The sequence below is a fragment of the Peromyscus eremicus genome, chromosome 2, assembly GCF_949786415.1.
Source record: "Peromyscus eremicus chromosome 2, PerEre_H2_v1, whole genome shotgun sequence".
Classification (NCBI taxonomy): Eukaryota; Metazoa; Chordata; class Mammalia; order Rodentia; family Cricetidae; genus Peromyscus; species Peromyscus eremicus.
In genome coordinates, this window is record NC_081417.1 from 145,398,073 (window position 1) to 145,420,699 (window position 22,627).

The 22,627-nt window shown below is 49.3% G+C and overlaps 2 protein-coding genes and 1 long non-coding RNA gene across 5 annotated transcripts in view; 2 read left to right on the forward strand and 1 right to left on the reverse strand.

Annotated features, from left to right (window-relative positions):
* Positions 1-20,602, forward strand: Paqr7 (progestin and adipoQ receptor family member 7). 3 transcript variants are annotated; one of them, XM_059255158.1, is made up of 4 exons: positions 1-249; positions 1,403-1,540; positions 5,705-6,012; positions 19,006-20,602. In XM_059255158.1, the coding sequence occupies exons 3-4, from the start codon at positions 5,836-5,838 to the stop codon at positions 20,062-20,064; spliced, it is 1,236 nt and encodes a 411-aa protein (XP_059111141.1). In that variant the 5' UTR covers positions 1-249; positions 1,403-1,540; positions 5,705-5,835; the 3' UTR covers positions 20,065-20,602. The 3 variants fall into 3 exon arrangements, with proteins under 3 accessions (XP_059111141.1, XP_059111142.1, XP_059111143.1); XM_059255159.1 differs by lacking the exons at positions 1-249; positions 1,403-1,540 and adding an exon at positions 1,905-1,988; XM_059255160.1 differs by lacking the exons at positions 1-249; positions 1,403-1,540; positions 5,705-6,012 and adding an exon at positions 11,903-12,009.
* On the reverse strand, positions 9,132-11,857 carry LOC131904169 (uncharacterized). The gene is made up of 3 exons (XR_009377689.1): positions 11,710-11,857; positions 9,553-9,637; positions 9,132-9,164 (listed from the first exon to the last, which is right to left on the reverse strand). It is a non-coding gene; the product is annotated as an uncharacterized LOC131904169 (long non-coding RNA).
* Aunip (aurora kinase A and ninein interacting protein) overlaps positions 11,895-22,627 on the forward strand; it is a 26,233-nt gene continuing 15,500 nt past the window's right edge. The window contains exon 1 of the mRNA XM_059255161.1: positions 11,895-12,009. The gene's annotated coding sequence lies outside the window, so the exon portion shown is untranslated. The remainder of the gene's footprint in view (positions 12,010-22,627) is intronic.

A 22,627-nucleotide genomic window follows, 5' to 3' on the forward strand; every position in this document is an offset into this window, starting at 1 on the left:
CTTAATTGCTGCGCCATCTTTCCAGACCCTTCTTCCGTGTGTTTTGATGCAGATCCAGCCTCACTCACAAGAACCGCTCAAGCTAAAGGGGAAAGATCTGTCCGAACAGGGCCGGCATCTTCCAGCCGGCATCTCTGGAAGTTTTGAGGCCAGGTTCTCTGCTCGACGCCGCGGCTCCCCAAATCATTTGACTCACACTTCTGCTTCTAGGACTTTGCCCTACAGACCGCCTGGTTTAAGCAAAACGATGTAGGCGAAAGGTCAGCCAGTGTAATACTGTCTGTAACCAAAGACCAGAAGCAGGCAGGAAGTTAAACATCGGGGGTGGAGGGGACCACTCAGAGGGGGAGGAAGTGTGTGGTTGTGTACACGCAAAGAACAGAGGCACAGAGAGTTCCCAACACTAAAGGGAATTTAGCCATTTGTGTAAACGAGGGGCTGGGGACGAATGTGCACGAAGGGCCAGCACACCCAGCAAGGTGGGAACCCTACTTCTAGAGAAAATGGCTTCCTGTGCCTTCGGCCCTCCGGACCTTTGGGGATACTTCTGGTGGACTGGTTCTGGTTCCATGGCCAAAATCATTCACAGTTCCTGCAACTTGACGCTCAGATTTCTAAGAAAAATGCTCCCAAACACTTTATTTTTATTTTATTTATTTATTTATTTTTTGGTTTTTCGAGACAAGGTTTCTCTGTGTAGCTTTGCGCCTTTCCTGGGACTCACTTGGTAGCCCAGGCTGGCCTCGAACTCACAGAGATCCGCCTGGCTCTGCCTCCCGAGTGCTGGGATTAAAGGCGTGTGCCACCACCGCCCGGCTTTTTTATTTTTTTATTTTTTTATTTTTTTGGTTTTTCGAGACAGGATTTCTCTGTGTAGCTTTGCGCCTTTCCTGGAACTCACTTGGTAGCCCAGGCTGGCCTCAAACTCACAGAGATCCGCCTGGCTCTGCCTCCCGAGTGCTGGGATTAAAGGCGTGCGCCACCACCGCCCGGCCCCAAACACTTTATTAAAAAAAAAACTATTAATATTATTTCTAAGACAAAGTCTCATTATGTAGCCCTGGCTAGCCTGGAACTGAACTTTGTTTTATGTGTACAAGTGTTTTGCCTGCAGATCACTTGCATGCAGTACCCGAGGAGACCAGAAGAGGGCGTCAGATCTCCTTGGGACTGGAGTTAACAGACAGTTGACAGCTGCTCTGTGGGTGCTGGGAATTGAACCCAGGTCCTCTAAAACACCAGCCAGTGCTCTAAACTGCTGGCCCATCTCCCCGATGACTTTAAATCACTAAATAGTCTCCTTCGGGAAATTGAGTGGTAATCAAGTAACTGCTTTCCCAAGCTTAGATCTGCTCCAGGCCTGAAGATCTCCTCCCTCCTTCCTTTGCATTCGTCTCTACAGAGTACTTTCTGGGTGTCTAGAATGTTCCGAGATACAACAGTGACCAGGCGTCACCCAGGACCTCTAGGGGCTGACATTCCCTGGAGGAGAGAATCGGTCCTACAGTCCCAGGAGTGGAAGGCCCTGATGGAAGCTGAGGTGAGCAGGCCCTCTATGATTGGGTAGCATTAGATAGAGATCTGAGTGACATCAGACAGGCATGGCACTCTCTGGGACCATGTCACCAGCAGAGCCCTGTGCACTGACAGTCCCCAGGCTTACTAAGGGACTCTGCATCGCTGTCTTGAAGTCTTAAGGTTTGCACAGGTTCCACATACTCAGCAATCAGTCTCATCTGAGGCATCTCAGGTCACCTCCCACATACCCCAAGGGACATCATGAGAAGGTGCAGAGGTCACAGGGCTGGGCAGGTGTTGCATCTTTGAGCCTGGAGTGGGAATGGAGACTCCTGGAGACACTTTGTACCTTCACACCTCCTTGCCAATGTGTTCCCGCCTCCTGTAGAACCAACCGAAGCAGGTGGAGGAAGTACCAGTCCATCCCGGATACAGAGCCTGTATCCTGGGGCGTCTCACGCGAAGACAGCGTAAGTGATTTTCTCAGGCAAGATGCCAAGCCGTTTGCCACAGGAGACACCTGGCCTGTTGAAACCCTTGTCCCGTCCCAGGCTACTCTCTCCAGAGTCCTGTCACGTCTCTCCCTTCAGTTCCCCCAGGAGCTCCATTTTGCTCCCAGCCCACAGCTCCATTTGGACAGGAGGCCAGGGCCTGTACAAAAGCTCCCAGATAGCACTATGTCCCCAGGGTGTCAACTGTCTGCACCAGCCAACTGTCTCCAAGGCAGGAAAGTGGAGGTGGCTGAGTCAGTGAGCATGGTGGAGTCCTCCACAGCTGAGGCTGAAGTTTGGTCTGGCACTCTTGTGTCTGCCATACTGGAGATAATTAATCACTGTAGGATCACCTTCTGAAGATCCCTGCCAAGGACAGTCTCTACCGACCCACTCCCCTTCCCAACCATCCCAAGATGCCCAGCCCAAGTCCATGGTACCTGGGGAGATGTTCCTGCAGCCGCCTCTGTCCAGTGACTCAGGAAGTACACATGCCCGGCCTGTCTCCATAGAGAGTCAGGGAGTCGGAGGAAGCTAGTGCTATAGCCATTTTTCTTTGGAATTTTCAGCTTGCAAGATGCCAAGCCATGTTGTCACAGGGGACACCTGGCCTGCTGAAGTCCCTGTCTTGTGCTGTCCTGCTCTCATTTCTCTGTGTTCAGTTCTTTAGAAGCCCCACCTTGCTCTCGGCCCCCAGGTCATGGTCCATGCACTCACTGTCCTCAGCCTGCATTCCTCGGCCTTTGGATGTTCTCTTTCTTCTGCCAGAAGTCCTCTTTGCTCCCGAGGCCCTGGGGATCCTCGTCCTGAGGTACTGGTCCCAGGACCAATGACTAGGAAATTCATCCTACCCCAGGCGTGTCTGCAATTACAGTCCAACCAGACCCCAGGCTTTCATACTAGCTTTGTTGTGAGACCAGAAAGACTTCAATAGAGCCAAACCTCAGCCTTCCAGGGCTACTTTTCCTTTTCTCACTGAGCAAAAGTTGATGGGGAAGTGAAATGTGAAATAATAGGCAGTTGTCAGGCAAGATGGCTCAGTGGAAAGGCTCCTGCTGCTTAGCCTGATGGACACGAATTCAATTTCTGAGACTCATGGGGTAGGAGAAGCAAATACTTGGTGCTCTGACTTCCCCAGGCTTCCCCCTCCCCTCCCTCTCTCAGTGGAGGAGATGTATCCAAAGAGGGCATGTGACTTGCTCACAGTAACACAGCTGGCACATTGCAGAGTTTATGAGTATGCAATCTTGTTGGCACAGGTACCGCTTCTTCATCCTATCTCTTACCATGAGAACCTTGAAGACCTTTCCTGATAATTTCCAGTTCAGAGCCTGGCTCCTGAGGCCTGTTGACGTCTGTCAGAGGTTTGAGGGAAGCTGGCCTAGAAATCCAATCTCACTGGAGATCTTGTTACTAGGATCTGAGACAAGTGGATGACACCCAAAGGATTCTGGGTGGCAGGGGGTCTGTCTGTGCTTCTGGAACATCAGTCCCGGCCTCACTCAATGGTCTGAACTGAGCTGTGAGAGGTGGAGTTCCCAAAGATGGGAGTTGCTGCATAGCAGGACATGTTAAGGAAGCACTCAGGGTTACTCCTTCATGCCAGCCCTGCGCCACAGATAAGAGCTGGCTTGGATCCAGGCCCAATGCGAAGTGACTGTGTGGCCTGGAACCCATTTCCTCAGCCACAGACAAGTACGATGTTATTACATGCTATAGTTATTACAGCATACGTTATGGACTCCACATGGGCAATGAGGCTCCATGGCTGACCACTGTCCTTACTGAATTACTGCGCTCTCAGAAATCCACAGTGGAGTGTCGTAGCTGAGTGATTTCTCTCTTGCAAGCACACCTCCTGGGCCAATATTGCCCAGAGCCTGGGGCAGACACATCTCTAGCTGCCTGAGCTGGGACACATCTTTCCTGGCTCGAGGCCTCAACTTTTCTATCCATAAAACAGTGGCCATCACATTCACCTCAAAGGAATGCTCCAGGCTTAGACGAGATCATGGTAAAGGCCCTTGTGATCCCTCTGAGCCCACCCCTCACCCCCCCACCCCCCCACCCCCACGTGCGCGCAAAGTGAGTTAAACACAGTACCCGTTTCATAGGCTTGTTTGGGTCAAGAGAGCAAGTGTTTGGCTCGATGCTTGCCACATGCCAAGCACAGTAAGTGTGAACTGTGGATTTAAAAGTGAGCTACGCAGTGATGTGGGGGTGTATGCCTGTGGGCTCAGCACTTGGGAGGTGGAGCCAGGGGGATCAGGAATTTCAGGCCAGCCTTTGCTCCATAGTGAGTTCCAGGCAGAAACCTCATAAGACTCTCTTTAAAAACACACAAATGAACAAAAAAACCCAATAAGAAAAAACAAAAAACAAAACAAAACAAAACAAGAAAACCAAAACCAAAACATAACAAAGAATAAAAGTAAACCAAGCTTGACCTTCCTTCCAAAAATGGAAGCTGAATCCAAGCCATCTTCCAAGTTTTTAGTGGTTTTTTTTGTTTGTTTGTTTGGTTTGGTTTGGTTTTTTTTTGTTTGTTCGTTTGTTTTGTTTTTCTTTTTCTTTTTTTTTTTTTTTTTGGTTTTTCGAGACAGGGTTTCTCTGTGTAGCTTTGCGCCTTTTCCTGGAACTCACTTGGTAGCCCGGGCTGGCCTCGAACTCACAGAGATCCACCTGGCTCTGCCTCCCGAGTGCTGGGATTAAAGGCGTGCGCCACCACCGCCCGGCTTGTTTTGTTTTTCAAGACAAGGTCTCTGTGTAGCCCTGGCTGTCCTGGAACTCTCTCTGTAGACCAGGCTGACCTCGAACTCAGAGATTCCCTCCCCCACTTCTGCCTCCTGAGTGCTGGGTCTAAAGGTGTGCACCACGATGCTGGGTAAGTCTTTAGTTTTTATTTATCCTATTGAGACAGAGTTGCCTTATGCTGCCCAGGCTGGTCTTGAACACCTGGGCTCAAACAATCCTCCTGCCCCAGCCTCCAGAGTAGCTGGGATGGCAGGCCTGCCACCTTGCCCCACGGATTAGGGAATTTGGGGGTTTATCTGAACTCGAAGGAGAGGCCAGTTTCACAGTATCACATTAAGATTGCATACTTCATCACAGTACAGAGTGAAATACACATTTTGCAGTTTCCAAAGACCTCCATGCCCACCGTTTGACCTAACCCTAACAACCTTGCTCCCTAACACTGAGGCCCAGAGAACAAGGAGGCTTGTCCAAGGCCAGGTGGTGAGCTGGGTAGCACCAGGCTCCCATCCTGCTAATGTGCCAGCGCACCAGACTCAGGAGCTCACTGAGAGCTGAGCCCATCAGTCAGGCCCTATGCACTCAAGACCCGGTCTGGGTCTCCATTTTTTGTTAGGTATGGGTCTCTGCACACCCCCGGAATGGGCACGTGAGGCACTGTGAGCCAGTATTTACCGAAGGAAGGCCTACCCCGACTTTAAAAAACGCACAGGGATGTGCCCACACCTGGATGGAGATTTGACAATAAGGAGAAGCTATTTTGACAATAGACATCTAGACAAACCGAGACAGGGGAATTCCCTGAGGTCATGGGGTGAGACCTTGATAAACAGAGATCCCCGCTTGGGGAGCAGCTCCCTCAAGGAGATCTGGGCTACAGTGAGGGATGAGTGATGTGTGTTGAGAGCTCTTGCTGGGACACTCATCCCACTCTCTTGCAGCTGTCACCAGCTTGAAGCCTGCACTTTGGGGAAGTGGATAAACTCAGCAGGAGTTTGCAGCCCCATGGCCGAGCCTAGGATCTCCGGGGCCTCCTATTTCAGCCTGTACTGTGACCACAGGAAGTCCTGGGATGCGATCGGGAGTGACTCCTCCTGCAGCCGAGGCTTGCATAAGACCCGCGGAGGCGGGCGAGTCCCTGGTGTCCAGAGCCGCCCTCCGCGCTTGGGGCGTGGCCGCCGCCGCTGCTTTATCTGTGACTCCGCGGCGGGGCCGCAGCAGACAGCTATCAGCTCTGCTCTGGCCACAGGTGAGGCTGCGCCTGGAGATCCCGGGGCTGGGCTGGGTGTGCAGAGGTCCTCCGGCGGGCGCAGGGGTTGGGGGTGTGCTCCTAGCTCTGCACGTGCGCGGTGCCCAGTGGCGGAAGTGGGCAGGTGGCGGAAGAGGGGGCGAGGCTGAGAACGGCGGGACCCTGACAGTCATGTAGGGGAGCACCTCCCGGTAGGGGTCCGGGAGAGACCGCCAGGGGAATCAACAGCGAGGAGGGGACAGGAAAAAGCGGAGTCCGAGGTAACCCCCCGCGAGGTGAGAGCAACACTGTAGCGGGGGGCGAGGGCAGAGAGCAGAAGGTTATGGGGGGACCAGAGGCAGCGAGCGTGTCAGGGAGGGAAGGAGGGCCAGGACTGGAGGATGGCCTATGAGCTGGTGGGATGGAGGGAATACTTCAGTACAGTCTGCAGAAGGTAGACAGGGGAGCGGGCCTGCAGGATCACACTCAAGGAACAGCCTCACAGGCTGTGTGCACCCTAGGAGCAAGGAGATGATGGGGCAAGAACGGGCATGAGTGGGTGTGGGTGTGGGATGCAGATCCTGGGGGGGAACCCTGAGGAAAGCTCTAGGGAGGTGGGAGGGCCACCAGGCCAGAATATCGGACCCCTCCCTTAATGGCAGGAAAGCCAGATTGCTCTAGGGAGGAAAAGGGACAAGACCCCACCACCCATAGCACTAACCTGGGGCATTTTCCCCTAGCAACCCCTGCAGACTCCAAGCCTGCTTCAGGCCCTGTGTCCCAACAGGTCTCCAGGCTGGCCTGGACTTGTTGGACATCCGAGGATGCTTTGTTGAAGCTCCTGTCAGGAGGACTGTGTGCCTCAGGTCCCCCCTGATGCTTTAGGGTACTCTTTCCAATCTCAGGCCCTGTCCCAGGGCTGTGTCCTGTATTGGGCGGCTGGAGCTAGCTGGCCCAACCTCTCTGGGCTGTTTCCCCCTTTCAGGGTACTCTCCTTGGAGCAGTGGCGTGTCTGAGTTCCAGGGAAGAATTTTCTTAAAAATTACTCTTTCCATTCTGATCACATTCCCGAGTACAAATGGAGGCCCTCAGCGCAGTTACAGACAGTTTCTTCTGTTCCACCCTGGAAGACATGGAGGGGGCTTTTTCTTTAAACTGGTTGAGCTGAATGGGAGAATTGGTTTGCAAAGAGGGAGGTGACTTGGTTGCTGAGAGACCTGAAGGCCTGCCAGAGCTTGTCCCATCTACATTCACTCACTGGATGCCCAGAAATTGCCTGGAGCTCCGTTTCTGGAGTTAGACAAACATTGGTGTTTTCTTGCCTGTGGGCCTGGATCAGCATTTGGGGTCCTCCATGGCTTATCTTCCCCTCAGGACCTCTCTGGAGGTTTTGCCTCCCACAGTCCCAATGTTAACTCTGGCTAGACTTTTTATTGCTAGTCTTTCTTTATCTTTTGTAGATAGGAGTCTTGCTGTTTTTCCCACATGGGCCTTGAATTCCTGGGTTCAAGTGATTTTCCCTTCTGCTCCCAAGTAACTATTACATTAAATTAAATTAATTTTTGAGGCAGGGTCTTAGTATACAGGCCAAGCTGGCTTGGAACTCTTGGTACGCCTGCCTCAGCCTCCCAATTGCTAGGGTTTTTATTTATTGGTTTATTTTGAGACAGGGTTTCTCTGTGTAGCCCTGGCTGTCCTGGAACTTGCTCTGTAGACCAGGCTGGCCTCAAACTCAGAGATCTACTGCCTCTGCCTCCCGAGTGATGGGATTAAAGGCATGCTCCACCATGCCCAACTAGGTTATTTATTTATTTTTAACAGGTTCATAGAAATATGAAAAATTAGGTATGCATGGTGGTGCACACCTGTAATCCCAGCACTCGGGAGGCAGAGGCAGGGGAATCATGACTTGAAGGCCAGTCTGAGCAACATGGTGAGATCGTGTCTGAAAAGGACAGAGGGATGAGCCAGTAAAGTGCTTGCTGGGTAAGCATGGGGATCTGAGTTCGGATCTCCAGCACCCACATGAAAAGCCAGGGCTGGTGGGGGTGGGGTGGGGCTTAGGGGGCTCACTGGCCAGTCAGTCTAGCCCAATTGGAGAACCTCAGGTTCAGCAAGAGACCCTGCCTCAAGATAAGGCAGAGCGTGATAGAGGAAGACAGCTCACAGAACTTTGGCCTCCACACAGACCCACACGTGGGCGTTCACTCACACAAAGAAAGACAAAAGGAAGAGTCAAGGGAAGAAGAAAGACAGGAGGAAGGAGGAAGATGGCATTTGTACACCGTGTAATTTCTGAATCCCGGCTTTATTCTCTTTATCTATTGAGGCCAACCTTTGCTCTCCATGGCGAGATAAAACAGACTTTAAGAGAATGTGCTGAGCAGTCAGGTCCACAAAGCAGCATGGATGCTTTGCATGCTAAGGAGGTGAAGAAGGGCAGGGGTGACTAAGCCTGATGACCCTGGTTCCTCCTTCAGTGAGGCCTGACGCACCTGAGGGCTAGGGAATAACCATGCTAATGTGCTGCTCTAATCATTGTCAGAGGGCTAGTTCCTGGGGCATAGCAGGCCCAAAATAAAATAACTGCTGATGGATGGAAACAGAGGCCGAGTTTTTCTGTCCTGACCGCCTGGTCCCAAATAAACACACAAAGGCTTATATGAGTTATAAATGCTCAGCCAATAGCTCAGGCTTATTATTGACTAGCTCTTACTTTTAAAAAATTTATTTATTATTATCATGTAATCATGATATTAATTATATTTGTGGAATTCATTGATTACATTCACAGTATTCATTAAATAATTATATTTATGATATTCATTAATTACATTAATTGTATTGATTTATTACATTCATGATATTATGTCCTGATACTACTGTCCATTTGTGGGGCTTTTCCATATACAAAACAGAGATTCTGTACTTAGGAAATCATTGCTCTATATTCTTTTCTTCTCTATATTGAGATAACATCTAATCTTTCTGTCTCTATGAATTTGTATATTCTATATATTTCATGTAATACAATTCTATAGTATTTGTCCCTTTTTTGAATGTAAAAACATTTTATGTACAACTATAGGAGAAATAATACACAGACAGCTTAAACATAAAAACAGGTTATAATTTAAAAGTCCAAGGTTATTTTAAAAAGTAAAATATTTTCTCTGTAAAAAATAGTATAAATGATAACATTTCCCAATAAGCCCTTTTAAGCCAAATAACAGCTGAATTATACATATAAATATTGATTAGATTCTGGGATGCAGAAGAAACCTATCTTCATCTGTTCAGAGAGCTATATTTTAGTCAAGTTGTGGAAGTGTAGCTCTTACTTTTAAATAACCCATTTCTGTTCATCTATGTATTGCCATGTGGTCTGTGGCTTTACCAGTCCTCTAGCGTCTTGCTTCTTGGGTGGCTCCCTGGTGTCTCTCTCTCAACTCCGCCCTTCATCATCCCAGTCCTCAGTTTGATTGTCCCGCCTAACTTTATCCTGCCTTGCTATTGGCCAAACAGCTTTATTATTAACCAATGAGAGTAATACACACTCACAGCATACAGAAGGATCATCCCACAGCAGATGGACTGTTACAGGGCCTCAGGTCACTTTGAAGTAAGTGAATTCATTTTTTTTTTCCTGTAAAAAACAAGGACCCAAAGTAGAAGGGGCTTGTCCAAGCCACCCAGTGCTTTTGTGGCTGAGCACGGAGATCCCAACAAAAATAATGAGCATTAAGCAGTGACAGTTTTTACGAGAGCCCAATGGTAGCTCTTTTTAGCCTCTGAGGAAACCAGTTCAGAGAGGCTAAGGAATTCTCACAAAGTTACCAAGCTAGTAAGTTCTGGACCTCAGATTCCATGCCCACACAAAACCTGGACTTTTGGCTCCCCCAGAGTCGGGCAGTGGTCACCCACCCTTTCAGGCAGTGGCCCTGTCTTCTTCACGGTGGCCTTTTGCCCCTATAGGCATCTGTGTGGGTGAACAGTAGAGCAGGAATCCCATCATTCCTGGTGTCCCCTGCTCTGTGGGGACGGCCTGGTGGGTTCAAGTTAGGAAGCACTGGGTGAAGCCTGAGCATGGAGGGAGGGTGGTCAGGGCTCGCTGTCCCCAAAGCCCGCTTTCTCCTGATGACCCACAGCCAGCCGGAAGGTACCAGCCACTAGGTATGAGAACTCCAGGAGGAACTGGAGTTGGCAAGCCTTGGAAGAGAAGGTGAAGAGGTGACCTGGGATTTAGGAAAAGGGAGTATGAGTTAGTAGGCTTGGAGAAGGGGGATGGGAGGGCCAGAATTCCCCCTTCCTCTTGGCAGCCTATGCCCTGCCCTGGCTAGGCCAGGGCATCTATCTTTTTTTTTTTTTTTAATTGATTTACAATTAGGTGTATTTCTACATGTGGTTTGTGCATATGTAAGTGCAGAAGCCAACAGAGTTAGAGGCATCAGATCCCCTAGAGCTGGAGTTACAGGCAGTTCTGAGCCTGTGGGTACAGGAGACTGAACTCAGATCCTCTGGGAGAGCAGCACAGATTCTCCGCTGCTAAGGCATCCCTCCAGCCCAAGGCCGTCTACCTTTTGGTCTGCCTGCTTACACAGTTTACTCTCTGGTGTCCTCTAGCTCTGTGACAGGACAGCTGGGGTTAAGACTCCTCCTTTGGGGAAGTCACTTCCCAGCCACCTTTCCTGGGTCTGTGGGCAAGTGCCAATTTTCAGCGATCCTGGAATCCAGAAGGGCATTACCCTGAATGTTCCTTGCTGAGAACAATTTAATTATTAAATAGTTCCGTGTCCTCAGGGTCGATACTCTAGTTTCCCTGGTCCTTAATATGTCCCCAAGGATCAGGTAAATGTTTCAGGAGACAGTTAACTACCCCTCTCCCCAAGACAGTCTCATGTAGCCCAGGCTGGCTTTGTACTTGCTCTATATAGCCAAGGATGACCTCTCAACTTGTGATCCTCTTGATCCTCCCAAGTGCTGAAATTATAGATGGGCAACATGACACCAGGCTATGATACAGTTAACTTTCTGTCCATCCGTCCGTCCCTGTATCCCTCCCCCCCCCAATCCACTGGCTCAGATTAAAGGTTTTTGTTTTTGTTGTGCTGGGGTGGAACCTTGGGTCTTGTGCCCGCCAGGCCACACTCTCATTCCAAGGACAGATTTTTAAAGAACCTGTCCAGCTAATCTCAGGCTGGAGTTTCTCTAACCACTCTACTAGTGTTCATAAAAATGGCAGCTGTGAGTCCCTAACTAGTGTTCAAACTTAGTTCCAGTTCTTTAAGTCTCTGCTGCAATCTACAAGGTGTGTAATTCTGTCATTCCCACAAGGGAGCCAAGAACCAGAGAGTCAGTCAGTGGCCCAAGGTCGCGGAGCTTCTGTTTTGTGGGCTCTAGTGTCACATTTGGTTGTTCCTAAAGCCCATCTCCCAATAAGCCTTTCTAAGGAAGTAGCCGCTTACTCCCGCCCCCAAGACTGGGTTTCTCTGTGTAGTGCTGGCTGTCCTGAAGTTGCTGTGTAGACCAGGCTGGCCTGGAACTCAAAAAACCTGCCTGCCTCTGGTCTCCAGAGTGCTGGGATCAAAGGCATGTGCTACCCTTCAGGGCTCACTTACCCTGTTGTTCCTAACTTCCCTTCTGATTCCCACTGAATAAGGGATAGGTACCCGCCAAGTGTATCTGACCCCCATCTCCCAGACCCCAGCCACTTGGTACCAGCAGGCTTGGCTCTTCCTTTGTTGGATGATCTTGGGTACATCACAGCTTTCCAGACAGCAATGTCCTCTGCCACAGAGGTGTTATTTGTGGCTGAGCCTGGATTTTACTAGTGTGGGGGTCAGAAACAAAGCATCTTCAGCCCCGCCCTACTGTGACATCACACAAGACACTTCCAGGCCCTTGGAAACCCCACCTCTAGTGTCCCTCACCTGTGCCACTTAGCACTTGGCATCTGGTGACTTTCTGCAGCTCCACAGCGGATGTCATTGGCCCCAGGCTCCAGAGAAACACCCCCAGGTACCCAGTGCAATCTGAGAGGCCTAGTGGGTGGGGGTGCTGTGGCAGCGTGCTGTCTGGGACAGGCAAGGCCTGGCTGCCTGATTGGCAAGATCACTCTGGATGCCCTCTGATCTCTTGATTACCCCTTTCCTTCTGGCTCAGGCTTGACCTCTGACCTTGCTCCCTGCTTTCCTCTGGGTTTGAGGTCTCTATAGATTTAGAGGCTAGGACCTAATTCTGAAAATAGATCTATCTGCCAATAGTCTAATGGAAATCAAGCCATGGGACCTCTATCCCCCTAGAATGCTGCCTCTGGGTTCTGTGTTTAGGGCCCGTCATGTCTAGGTGCATGGGGCTTGTGTGCCGGTATTGTCCGCCTCCTGAAGAGTGGCTACAAGCCAGGGCTTCCCTGGTGCAGATCAAGAGGCTAGGACTGAGGGAGACTAGAGGCCTGAGGAAATAATTTACACAAGCCTGGACTGCCTGCTTCAGATCGGTATTTAGCAGTGGTGTTCCAGAGGAGCAGGAGGGGGTCACAGGAGGCAGGCCAGCAGTAGAGAAGTTGGTAAGTGTCCAGGTTTGCAGGCAGAGAACTGGGTCCCCACATACATGCATTCTTTCCCTCCCTGTCTTCCCTGGAGTAAGAATCTCTTCATCTCTTAGACTGTACCATCTGAAAAACACAATGGGCAAACTAGGACTTACTGCCCAGGGAAGTTACAAGAATTGATTATGCTGGGTGGCACTGGAGAGGCTCTGTGAGTTCGGGGCGGGCCCGATCTACAGAGAGAGTTCCAGGACAGCTGGAGTACACAGTGAAATCCTGTCTCAAAGAACAGAAAAAAAAGAATTATTACAACAAGCACAGAGTGAACAGCTGTTTGATTTTAACTTGTACTCATGATTGAGAAAGGAAGGGTAAGTCATGTAAACTTGGCACACGTAGGTTCAACAAAGCTCAGTACGCTTTGCCATAGAACTTCTCGGAGCCTCTGGTGTGTTCTCATGCCTCGGGAAGTCCCAGGAGTGGGGAGATGGAGCCTGGGAGTGGACTTAAGAGATCACAGGGACCCAGTAACTAGGTGTGCAAGGCTTTATGCAGCCTCACTGTTCCCCACAGCAGAACGGAAGCCTTGCATGCTGGCTATGTCTAGGAGGGAACGCCCAGGTCGAGTTTCCTTGTGAGCCACACAAATGTGTTCTGAAGCCTAGTCTGCCCCTGCAGACAAAATCGTGGACATGAACGGAGGCCAAATTGTTAAGGCTGAAGTCCAGTCTCTTGGGAAGAGGAAGGAGCCCTGGGTGGAAATTAATAGTCCTTGTTAATAGTCCATCTAAAGGACCTGCTTCCTGACTCTGCCCTGAGTCAGGCTCTCTGGGGTGAAGGAAGCGGAACAGCACGGTGCTCCCTGTGCTAAGGAGCCCTCATGGGTAGGGTGCGTGACTGATCTAACTCTTTTGTTCGTTTGTTTGTTTTTCAAAACAGCGTTTCTTTATGTAGCCCTGGCTGTTCTCAAACTCAGAGATCCACCTGCCTCTGCCTCCTGATGATGGAACTCTTGAAGAAGCCTAGGGAGGTTGGGGGGGAGAACAGGCTTGGGGCAGGTCCCAGTGCCGCCTCTGTAAGCACTTGAATTGTGCATGAATCCTTTGGGTGGTCTGGGGTAGTGGCAGAGAGGCTGTGAGAACATAGCACTGGTGCATACAATGGCTGGGACAAAGGTGGCCTTGTCACAGCTGATGATCCGTGGACAGAACACCTGTGCATGCTGAGTCCAGAAAGCTTGTTGAAGGAGTCATCTGGCAGATACCAAGAGTTGCTTGAGTTAATGAATGATGATGTCTTTGTCAGGGTTTCCATTGCTGTGATGAGACTTGTGGAGGAAAAGGGTTTATTTGGCTTATGCTTCCACATCACACATCATAGTTCATCATCAACGGAAGTCAGGACAGGAACTCACACGGGGCAGGAACCTGGAGGCAGGAGCTGATGCAGAGGCCATGGAGGAGTGCTGCTTACTGGCTTGCTCCTCATGGCTTGTTCAGCCTGCTTTCTTACAGACCCCAGGACCACCAGTTCAGAGATAGCACCACCCACAATGGACTGGGTCCTCCCCCATTGATCACTACTTAAGAAAATGCCCTCTAGGCTTGCCTACAGCCAGATCTTATAGGGGCCTTTTCTCAACTGAGGCTCCCTCCTCTCTGATGACTCTAGCTTGTACCAAGTTGACGTAAAACCAACCAGCACAAATGGTAAGCCCACACTAAGCAGCAGGTGCCAGGCAGTTGTGCTGTGTTTATTAAATGATTGACAAATAGCCCGACACCATGTCTTAAATATTAGTCATTTTCTCTGTGACAAAATCCTTGACAAAAGTAACCAGAGTGAGGAAGGGCTTGTTGTGGCTCACAGTCTGAGGGTGCAGTCCGTCACGGTCCATCGTGGTCCAGCCGGCATGGTGGCAGGTGCTTCAGGCATCTACAGTCAGGAGACAGAAAGAAAGGGATGCTGGTATTCAGTGTGTTAGTGTGTTTTCTCTCTCTCTCTCTCTCTCTCTCTCTCTCTCTCTTTCTTTCGTTCTCTCTGCCTACCTCTTTTTTGTCATAAGAGGAAATACTTTTTTATTGAAAATATATTTTTTTCATATGATGTATTTTGATTACGGTCTCCCTTCCCCCAACTCATTCCATATCCTCCCCACTCCCCCCACCCCAAACCACACCCTTTCTTTCTTTCTTTCTTTCTTTCTTTCTTTCTTTCTTTCTTTCTTTTTCTCTCATTACAATACAAGCAGGCATCTAAAATATTAATAATAAGATAAAATAAAACTAAACAAACCAAGGGCTGGAGAGATGGTTCAGTGGTTAAGAGCACTGGATGCTTTTCCAGAGGACTGGGTTTAATTCCCAGCACCCACATGGCAGCTCACACTCTCTGTTACTCCAGTTCCAGGGGATCTGGTACCCTCACACTGACACACATGCAGACAAAACACCAATGCACATAAAAATAAATAAAAATATTAAAAGAAAAACACACCAAAAAATAACCAACAAACCAGAATAGAACAAAACATACAAACAAACAGCAAAAAAAAAAAAAAAGGACTGAAGAAAAATCACAGGAAACGCATATAGATGCTGAGACGCACACAGATCACTCATAAAAAACAAAATCAGAAACCATACTATAAACACATATACAGGCTGAGATGCACACATTCACACACACAGATCACTCATAAAAAATAAACCAGAAACCATAATATATAAGCGAAAAATACATAGCGTTTTTTTTAAAAAAAAGCCCGGGCGGTGGTGGCGCATGCCTTTAATCCCAGCACTCGGGAGGCAGATCCAGGTGGATCTCCGTGAGTTCGAGGCCAGCCTAGTCTACAGAGTGAGATCCAGGACAGGCTCCAAAACTACCCAGAGAAACCCTGTCTTGAGAAAAAAAAGAAAGAAGCCCCTGAGCTTGTCTTGTGTTGGCCACCTACTGCTGGGAATGCGGCCTGCCCCAAGGGTGGCTTGTCCACCCAGTGAGACTCCACTGGAGTCTCCATTGTGAGCGGTTATCAATTGGAGGTAGCCTCTGGGTTAGGGACATGGCATCGCTGCCTGGGGGACCAGCCTCCAGGCAGCTCAGGGCTCAAAGGGAGCCACAGAGTCGTGTGTGCTAGACTTTTCTGTCTGAGAGGGTTAGGGAAAAAGACACTCACACACTCTCTTGATGGTTTCCTACAGACCTTTTCTTTATTCTGCTTTTGCGTTCTCTGTTCTTTATTTTCCTGGTGATTTCCTTCTCTCATTCTTCATGTTTTCCTTCTGACTCTGTCTTTACTCCAGATGTCTCCCTTGTAGTTCCGACTCTCTCCTTCTTGATGGTTTCCTTCTAGCCCATTTTAACTCTACCTTTATTCTTTTTTCTGCAGCCTGTATACTCCAGCACAATCTTTCAGGTGACATAAAAGTTACAACGTGGTTACAGTCTGTTTTTCAAGTGAATGATTACAATGAATACAAAACAAACAGTAAAAACCAGCATGTTTTCCATATCCCTTACAAGATTAAACATTTTACATATTACAGGGGAAAAACAAATTATTCCAAGAACCCATGTACATTCATACCCAAGCAACTTGTTATAGATTAACCATGTGGGCAAGCAAGATACTCTCCTCGGTCAGGTCTTTTACTGACAGGCTGTGTTTTGCAGTTACAAAGAAAGGACCAATTTATTACTTATCTTGAAAGGTAATCATATAATGAATCTTAAAGGAATCACAAATCTAGACTTTTACATATGGAAAAGAATCAGTCAGCTCTGTTTTAAATCTTCAGGGTGCATAGCCACTCATCAATAGTTTTTTATATCAGGAGATTGAGGGCAAAAATGGGTACAAGGAAATAATCATCACCTTTGGTCATCAACCAATCTTAGCAAGAAAAGTACGTCAGCTAATGATAATTGGGCTGCTTTGTTCCTGTTCCCTGACCTTAAAGAGTTCTGCATTCAGCTACGTGCCTTTCTAAAACTTCAGATTATCTTCTTGGGTATTTCACCTCAAAGCTATTTGACAAAAACAGCTTAGTCTAACTTTAAGATACTTTCAAAGCTTTGTTTCAGCTGTGAGGATGCACTCCAAAACCTGTGAACACGTCTCCCAACATTAAGGTTAAAAGAATTTAAGCTAGCTGGGCTAACTGAGAGTCAATTGTTTTTTTTTTTTTCTTTCTTTTTTTAAATTTATTTTTACTTTATTGGTGTTTTGCCTGTATGTATGTCTGTGCGAGGGTGTTGGACCTTCCAGTTATAGACAGTTGTGAGCTGCCATGTGGGTGCTGGGAATTGAACCCAGGTCCTCTGGAAGAGCAACCAATGCTCTAAACTGCTGAGCCATCTCTCCAGCCCCCTTAATTGTTTGTCTTAATCCTTAACCTAAGCCACAGTCTATACAGCTCCTCCACAGGAACTCATGTGTTGTAGCAGTGTGACACTTCCTTGTTTATATTTTTAATCATCAAAACTTTATTTAAACTAACAATATTATCATTTAGACAGTAAAGCTTAGGAAGAAATCATCATCATAATAATCCACAGGTAAGAATGCCCAGTAGAAAGGGATGTTTCCATGAGATAAACACACTACATTACAGGCAGTGGGGATCTCCCCACACCCATTCACACCACGCCAGAGACCAGAGGAAGACAGCAGCGGCAAACATGTAGAGGCACAGCAGAAGCAAAAGACATTCCGGAGTCTGTGGTCTCGGGACCTTGCCTATCAGAGATTCACCCATCAGGGAGTTTCCTCCTGGTGGGTGGGCTGACCCACTGAACTTCAACTGCCACCTGCTGCTCCTCTGACACAGCCGCGGGCAGTGTGGGGTTGTGTTCACTTCCCCTCTCAGTACTTCCCCTTCCTGATCTGGTTCAGACCTGTGCAGGCCCTGTGCACGCTCCGCTGTCCCTGTGAACTCACACCCCAGTGTGACAGCAGGCACAGCGACCGCAGAGGGATGAAGAAGGAAGGGAGCTGGGTGTGTTTGGGGTGCGATGTAGGCTAGGTGGGAATCAGGACAGCAGCGGCGGTCAAGCTCTGAGTTCCAGGATGAGCCGTTAAGTTGGGTTTATCTGGAATTAGGATCCAAGGGCAGCAGAGAGGAGACTGGCGGGGCTGAGGGAAAGGGGCGATTCTCTAGGCCCGGATCCTGAGACTTCTCTCAGGGAAAATTGGCCTTTGGAGTTGGCTCTTGAAGTGCTACCAGAATGCATCATGCTGTTCTTTCATCTAGAAAACAGTGCGAGCCACTTGCTGCACACGACAAGTTCACGAAGTATGGAGACAAACTGCCCAGCCTCTTTGAGCTCACAGTAACACAGTTGATGCCCTTGAGAGGCATAGGAGTTTGATGGTAGGCACTCAAGTAGAGAGGTCCGAGGGGCAAAGAAGAAATAGGTTTTGAGGAGTGACTAGGAGTTTGCCTAGTAGGCAAGACGGGAGGAGCATCATTAGAGGGGACAGTTTGTGCAAAGCTATGACATGAGGCAGGAGTCTGGGGTGACTGTGACTGTGTTTAGGTTGGAGAAGGAAGTAGGGGCAGATCATGTGGGGTGGTTGGGGGTGGGGCTGTCAGTGGAGTCCCTGGCAGCTCTGGATGGGTTGTGGGTAGAGATAGTTGGGTCTGTTAATAAGGCCATTGTCACTCACAGTGAACGTGGATGGTGGTACAAGCTCACAGGCTGAGAGAACCTGTCCCCATCTCCTCTATACTTAAGCAGAGAAAACAGCTGGGGCTGCTGTGGTAACTGTACTGAAAGAAAGTGACTGAGGCAGGGATCCCCAGGAATGAATGAGGCCCTTCCACATGCACTGAGCATCGGGGTGTTCAGTGTTGTGTGAGTCGCTGGCAGAAAGAGGTCAACAGGAAGGTCTAGCCTCCCATGAACAGAACCCCAAACAGCACAAAGGCGTATTTATTGATGGTAACACAAAGTTATTTTTCAGGTAAAGTATTTCCTCATACCAAGGTCCCTATTCTAATTCCCATGTTTCTCTAAAGATAAGCATCACATGCCCCTACTACTTTAGTTAGTCCTTTACCGTGTACCGTTTGCAGCACACAATAATCCAAGAGCTTCAGGTGTGCCAGCGGCATCTGGTGACCAAAGTCATGCGAAGGCTGTAACACCCCCTCCAGAAAAAACAATTCTACAAATCATGGGAAACAATCACGGTTTTCCATAATGATTCTTCAAGGTCGAAGTACTTCTAGAAAACTCTTTACTCTCATGATTTACCCTAGGTACAGTGACTCTACTAGTGAGCATCTACTACGGCAGGCCCTGTTCTGAGAATGCCAGGGGAGAGAGCTTGGCTTTTTTAGGGTCACTCTTTGGTTCTCAAACGCAGCCTGAGGACAGGGTATGGGAGATGGGAGGAAGTCTGGGGTGTCAGAGCCCCAGGTAGACACACCAGGACCTTGACGTTGCCCTGACCTCTCTCCCAGTTTCCTGCCCAGGACCCCGGCATGGCGATGGCAGTAGCCCAGAAGTTCAGCCACCTGCTGTCCAGCCTGTGGCACGTGGGCCAGAAGCCTCTGCAGCCGGAGCCCGTGTTCACGGTGGGCCGGGCTGAGGTGCCACCTCTCTTCTGGAAGCCATACATCTACGCCGGCTACCGGCCGCTGCATCAGACCTGGTGTTTCTACTTCCGCACGCTCTTCCAACAGCACAATGAGGCTGTGAACGTGTGGACCCACCTGCTGGCCGCCCTGGTGCTGCTGCTGCGCCTGGTCATCCTGGTGGGGAGTGTGGACTTCCGGGAGGACCCGCACGCCCTGCCGCTCTTCATCATCGTCCTGGCCTCCTTCACCTACCTCTCCTTCAGTGCCCTGGCGCACCTCCTGCAAGCCAAGTCGGAATTTTGGCACTACAGTCTCTTCTTCCTGGACTACGTGGGCGTAGCCGTGTACCAGTTTGGCAGTGCCCTGGCACACTTCTACTACGCCATTGAGCCCTCCTGGCATGCCCGGGTACAGGCCATCTTCCTGCCCATGGCTGCCTTTTTGGCCTGGCTGTCTTGTGCCGGCTCCTGCTACAACAAGTACAGTCAAAAACCAGGCCTGCTGGGCAGAACTTGCCAGGAGGTGCCCTCGGCGCTGGCCTATGTGCTGGACATCAGCCCCGTGGTGCACCGCATCATAGTGTCCCCTCTCTCTGCCGAGGATGACCCCGCTCTTCTCTATCACAAGTGCCAGGTGGTTTTCTTTCTTCTGGCCGCTGCGTTTTTCTCCACCGTCATGCCCGAGAGTTGGTTCCCCGGCAGCTGCCACATCTTTGGGCAGGGACACCAAGTTTTCCATGTCTTTTTGGTGCTGTGCACACTGGCCCAGCTAGAGGCTGTGACGCTGGACTATCAGGCCCGGAGGCCCATCTATGAGCCTCTGCATGCCCGCTGCCCCCACAACTTCTCTGGCCTCTTCCTGCTCACCGTGGGCAGCAGCACCCTCACCGCCCTGCTTCTCAGCCAGCTGGTGCGGCGCAAACTCCGTCAGAAGACTAAGTGAAAGGTGGCAGGGTGGGAGCTGGCAGGGCGAGAGAAGGCGCTAGAAGGGACAAAGGCCTGGACTTGGCTCCAGATGGGAACAAGGCCTGGTAAAGTTGTTTCTATCTGGCAGGCCATGACTCCCTGCCTACAAGCTCACTGGTCATGATGGTACTAGCCAATCCTTGGACCTGGGGATTGACTGGGAGTTACAGCGTCCCTGACCAGTTCCCTGCCCTGGGAGGGGAAGAGACAAGGGAGTAGATCTTTCTCAATGTTCCTTCCTTGCTTCCTATCAGGGCTAACGGTTGGGGTCCAGCTCTGGTCAGTACCCTGGTCTGGGGGTTCCAGGTTGTCGGGTGGGAGATGAGTCCTTGGCCAGAGTCACATTTGAGCTGAGAGGGAGAGGAAGCCTCAGCGGCCATCCTTCTACCACATTTCACTGGTGGAGGGGAAGGAAACAGGTCAAAAGATGGGTAGCATTTTAATCTTACTGTCTCCTGCACCCCAGCCTGAATCACTGGGTTCTAGAGAGCCTCCAAAGACACAGATCCCCACCCATCCCCAGCCTTAAGCTCACATGTAGTACTGGCCTGTGTGTCCTGCACACTCCTTCCAACTTCCTCTCCCACAATGCTCACTTGTGATTCTGAGTTCTGTCTCTTTAGCTGTTTCCTGGGACTCTAGGCTTTAGCACCTAATAAACTGTCAAAGGAAGCCCAGAGGCCAGGCTAATCAGGGAGCACTGCCTGGGGCTTTCAGATCTCTGGGCTGGGGAGAGTGAGTAGGAGTTTGCTGATCAAGCTTAGAAGGGCATTCCAGGCAAAAGGGGCCCGCCAGTGCCGAGACCCGGAAATGCAAAGTGGGGCTTCAGTGGGGCTGGAGGGAAGGCTGGTGTCTGGTTCCTCATGTGCCCTAGATTCAATAAAGTGACTATGACAGCAGCTTCCTCTGTTTTTTGACCTCTGTTCAGGGAGGCCCCCCATTCACAAGGAGGTTTTCGGAAGGGAGCTGCAGGGTGCTGAGGGGATGCTGTGGAGCAGGAGGGGTTCTTGTTTTATTTTTACCTGAGGGTAGAATTGAGGTTGGGAACACTGTGTGTGTGTGTGTGTGTGTGTGTGTGTGTGTGTGTGTGTGTGTGTAAGTATATACATATTTGGCATTTTGAGGGATTAAAGAGCACTTTTAAAATTAAATAATTTTTGTTTTTTTGTTTTTTGAGACAGGGTTTCTCGGTGTCCTAGAACTTGCTCTGTAGACCAGGCTGGCCTCGAACTCACAGAGATCCGCCTGGCTCTGCCTCCTGAGTGCTGGGATTAAAAAAATGAGCCACCACCGCCTGGCTTTAAACAATTTTTTAATTACTTCTAAAATTTACACCAGGCTGTGGTGGCGCACACCTGTAATCCCAGCACTCAGGAGGCAGAGGCATGCGGCTCTCCATGAGTTCGAGGCCAGCCTGGGCTACAGAGCAAATTCCAGGAAAGGCTCAAAAGCTATACAGAGAAACTATATCTCAAAAAACAAAACAAAACAAAACAAAACAAAAACAAAAAAAATTGTTTAAAATCTAAGGGTTGAGGACAAAGTTCAGTGGAAGAGTGCCAGTCTGTAAAACAGAGAGACCCTGTCTCAAAGTCAGAGAGGACTGGTAATATAGCTCAATTGTAGAGACTTTGCATAAGGCCCTACATTCAATCCCCAGTAGGTGCAAAGTGAGTAAGTGAATAGGACATAGTCCTCCATTGATAACATATTCTGAGGGTCTTCATATAAGTCATTAAATTTATACATATGAAAATTTATATAAAATGATGTGTATGACAATTTATAAGAAATATACACCTGGGGCTGGAGAGATTGTTCAGTGGTCCTTCTAGAAGACCTGAGTTCGATTTCCAGCACCCACGTTGGATGGCTCACAACCTCCCACTACAGCTCCAGGGGCACAATGCCTCTGAAGGAACCATCACTTACATGCATGCCCTCTCATAAACATAATTACACATAATAGTAACAAACGAGTTTTGCTTTAAACTCACAGAAACCTGTCTGCCTCTGCCTCTCAAGTGTTGATATTAACACCCTTCCATCATGCTAGATAAGCACTCTATCAAACGAGCTACATCCTCACCCCTTGGTTACAGTTTTTATTTCATGTTTTCAAAAATCTTCCATGTTGTGGCTCTGTTACTCTTACAGGTCGATTAGTGGCAACCTCGCGTGTCAGGTCAGCAATGGGGCAAGGGGGTTTGGAGTGGGGTCCAGACCCTGGCTCCACTGCTTCCTTTGTGGGAGGTGAGGCTCCGGGCAGTCAAACAGTGCAGTCTGGGACTGGTGAGATGGCTTAGCGGATAAGAACACTGGCTGCTCTTGCAGTGGACCCTGGTTTGATCCCAGCACTCACACGGCATCTCAAAAGAACCTATGAACTCTATCTCCATCCAGGAGATCTTGACTGTTCTGTCTGTCCTCCGCATACACCTGCACTAACCCACAAGTAGACGCACACACACGCCCCTATATAATTTAAAAATTATATATATATATATATATATATATGAAAAATGTGCAGTCCTGCCCAA

What these genes read in the sequence shown, in the direction of transcription:
- Paqr7 (XM_059255158.1), top strand. Translation starts at nt 5,836, where the DNA reads ATGCGATCGGGAGTGACTCCTCCTGCAGCCGAGGCTTGCATAAGACCC. An exon ending in CAGCTCTGCTCTGGCCACAG is followed by an intron (nt 6,013 to 19,005) that starts GTGAGGCTGCGC and finishes CCTCTCTCCCAG; the next exon opens with TTTCCTGCCCAGGACCCCGG.